The sequence below is a fragment of the Penaeus monodon genome, chromosome 22 (genome assembly GCF_015228065.2).
Source record: "Penaeus monodon isolate SGIC_2016 chromosome 22, NSTDA_Pmon_1, whole genome shotgun sequence".
NCBI classification, from domain to species: Eukaryota; Metazoa; Arthropoda; class Malacostraca; order Decapoda; family Penaeidae; genus Penaeus; species Penaeus monodon.
In genome coordinates, this window is record NC_051407.1 from 41,032,005 (window position 1) to 41,033,225 (window position 1,221).

Below are 1,221 nucleotides of genomic sequence, written 5' to 3' on the forward strand. Positions count from 1 at the left end.
AGAGTCTTAGGAAGATTTTTCTGTTAGGGGCTTTCACTCTTTTTACTGAAAAAGATAAGAATCTTACATAGCCTGGAGAGGAAATTTGTTCTTGATAGTATTAGCTTATATCATGTACTGTTACACTATTATGCTGACGTTGTCACCTTACAGGACCACTGGCTCGAAGTGTATTGTCTGAGTTGACAGACATAGACCTGTCAACCAAAGCTTTCCCATTCTTCTCATTCAAGGAGTTAGACGTTGGGCTTGCTAATAGTATTCGAGCCATGAATCTTACTCACACAGGGGAGCTTGGCTGGGTGTTATACATTCCAAATGAGGTAACCAAAATATTTAGAATTCTTGTCGTGTGTATCAGCTCATTTAAGTTAATAGTTTTTTCTGTGTCAAGGTAAAAAGAATATGGTCAGTTATTGTTTTATATATGATAATCATATTTGTCTGAATAATATTTTCCAAAATTGGCTTATATTTCTTCTTCCTTTTTTCAGTATGGTCTCCATGTATATAACAACCTGGTTTCAATAGGAAAAAAATATGGTATGAGACATGCTGGTTATTATGCCATGCGGTCGCTAAGAATAGAAAAGTTCTATGCATTTTGGGGACAAGACCTGGATTCAACCACAACACCACTTGAATGTGGCAGAGGGTTTAGAGTCAAATTGAATGTAAGTTACTCATTGATCATTAATATTTTTGTGTGTCATTGTTTTAGTGAATATATGAACATTATGTATGGATAGACGTATATTTTATCAGGAATAGTGATTCATTGTTGATAGCATGGATATTATCAAATTTAAAAACAAGAAAATTGTCTTATGCTAAAGATAGTATATGTATCAAGATACCTTGTTAGTGAGTGTGTGATTATGAATAAAACTATAGTTACAGAGGATATTCCTAGCAAAATTATGTATTCTGATCATCTTTTTATAGTGGTTTGAATAGGGTGGCTGGGTGTGAAATTAGAAAGGGATTGCTTGCCTGGTGGCATTGTATGTATCTTTTATCTTCTGGACAATATTAGCTTCTTTTTATGTTATTTATATTGTGCTGTGTGTATGAGAGTTTGAGAACCTAAGTAAATTTTTGTCACATAAGAAGGCAGTCGAAAATTATTTAATTTGAGATTTATTAATGATCAGTAAGAATGTTTAGATTAATAGAAATGCATATGTTGTTCTGACAGTTACAAGTTAATATTACACAAGT

General features: G+C 32.8%; 1 protein-coding gene across 2 annotated transcripts in view; it reads left to right on the top strand.

Moving 5' to 3' along the window:
* The window catches only part of LOC119587138 (pyruvate dehydrogenase phosphatase regulatory subunit, mitochondrial-like), a 12,740-nt gene that overhangs the window by 8,828 nt on the left and 2,691 nt on the right, over nucleotides 1-1,221 (top strand). For both annotated transcript variants that reach the window (XM_037935895.1, XM_037935896.1), the window contains exons 14-15: nucleotides 154-323; nucleotides 495-674. In XM_037935895.1, coding sequence (XP_037791823.1) covers nucleotides 154-323; nucleotides 495-674 — 350 coding nt within the window. The remainder of the gene's footprint in view (nucleotides 1-153; nucleotides 324-494; nucleotides 675-1,221) is intronic.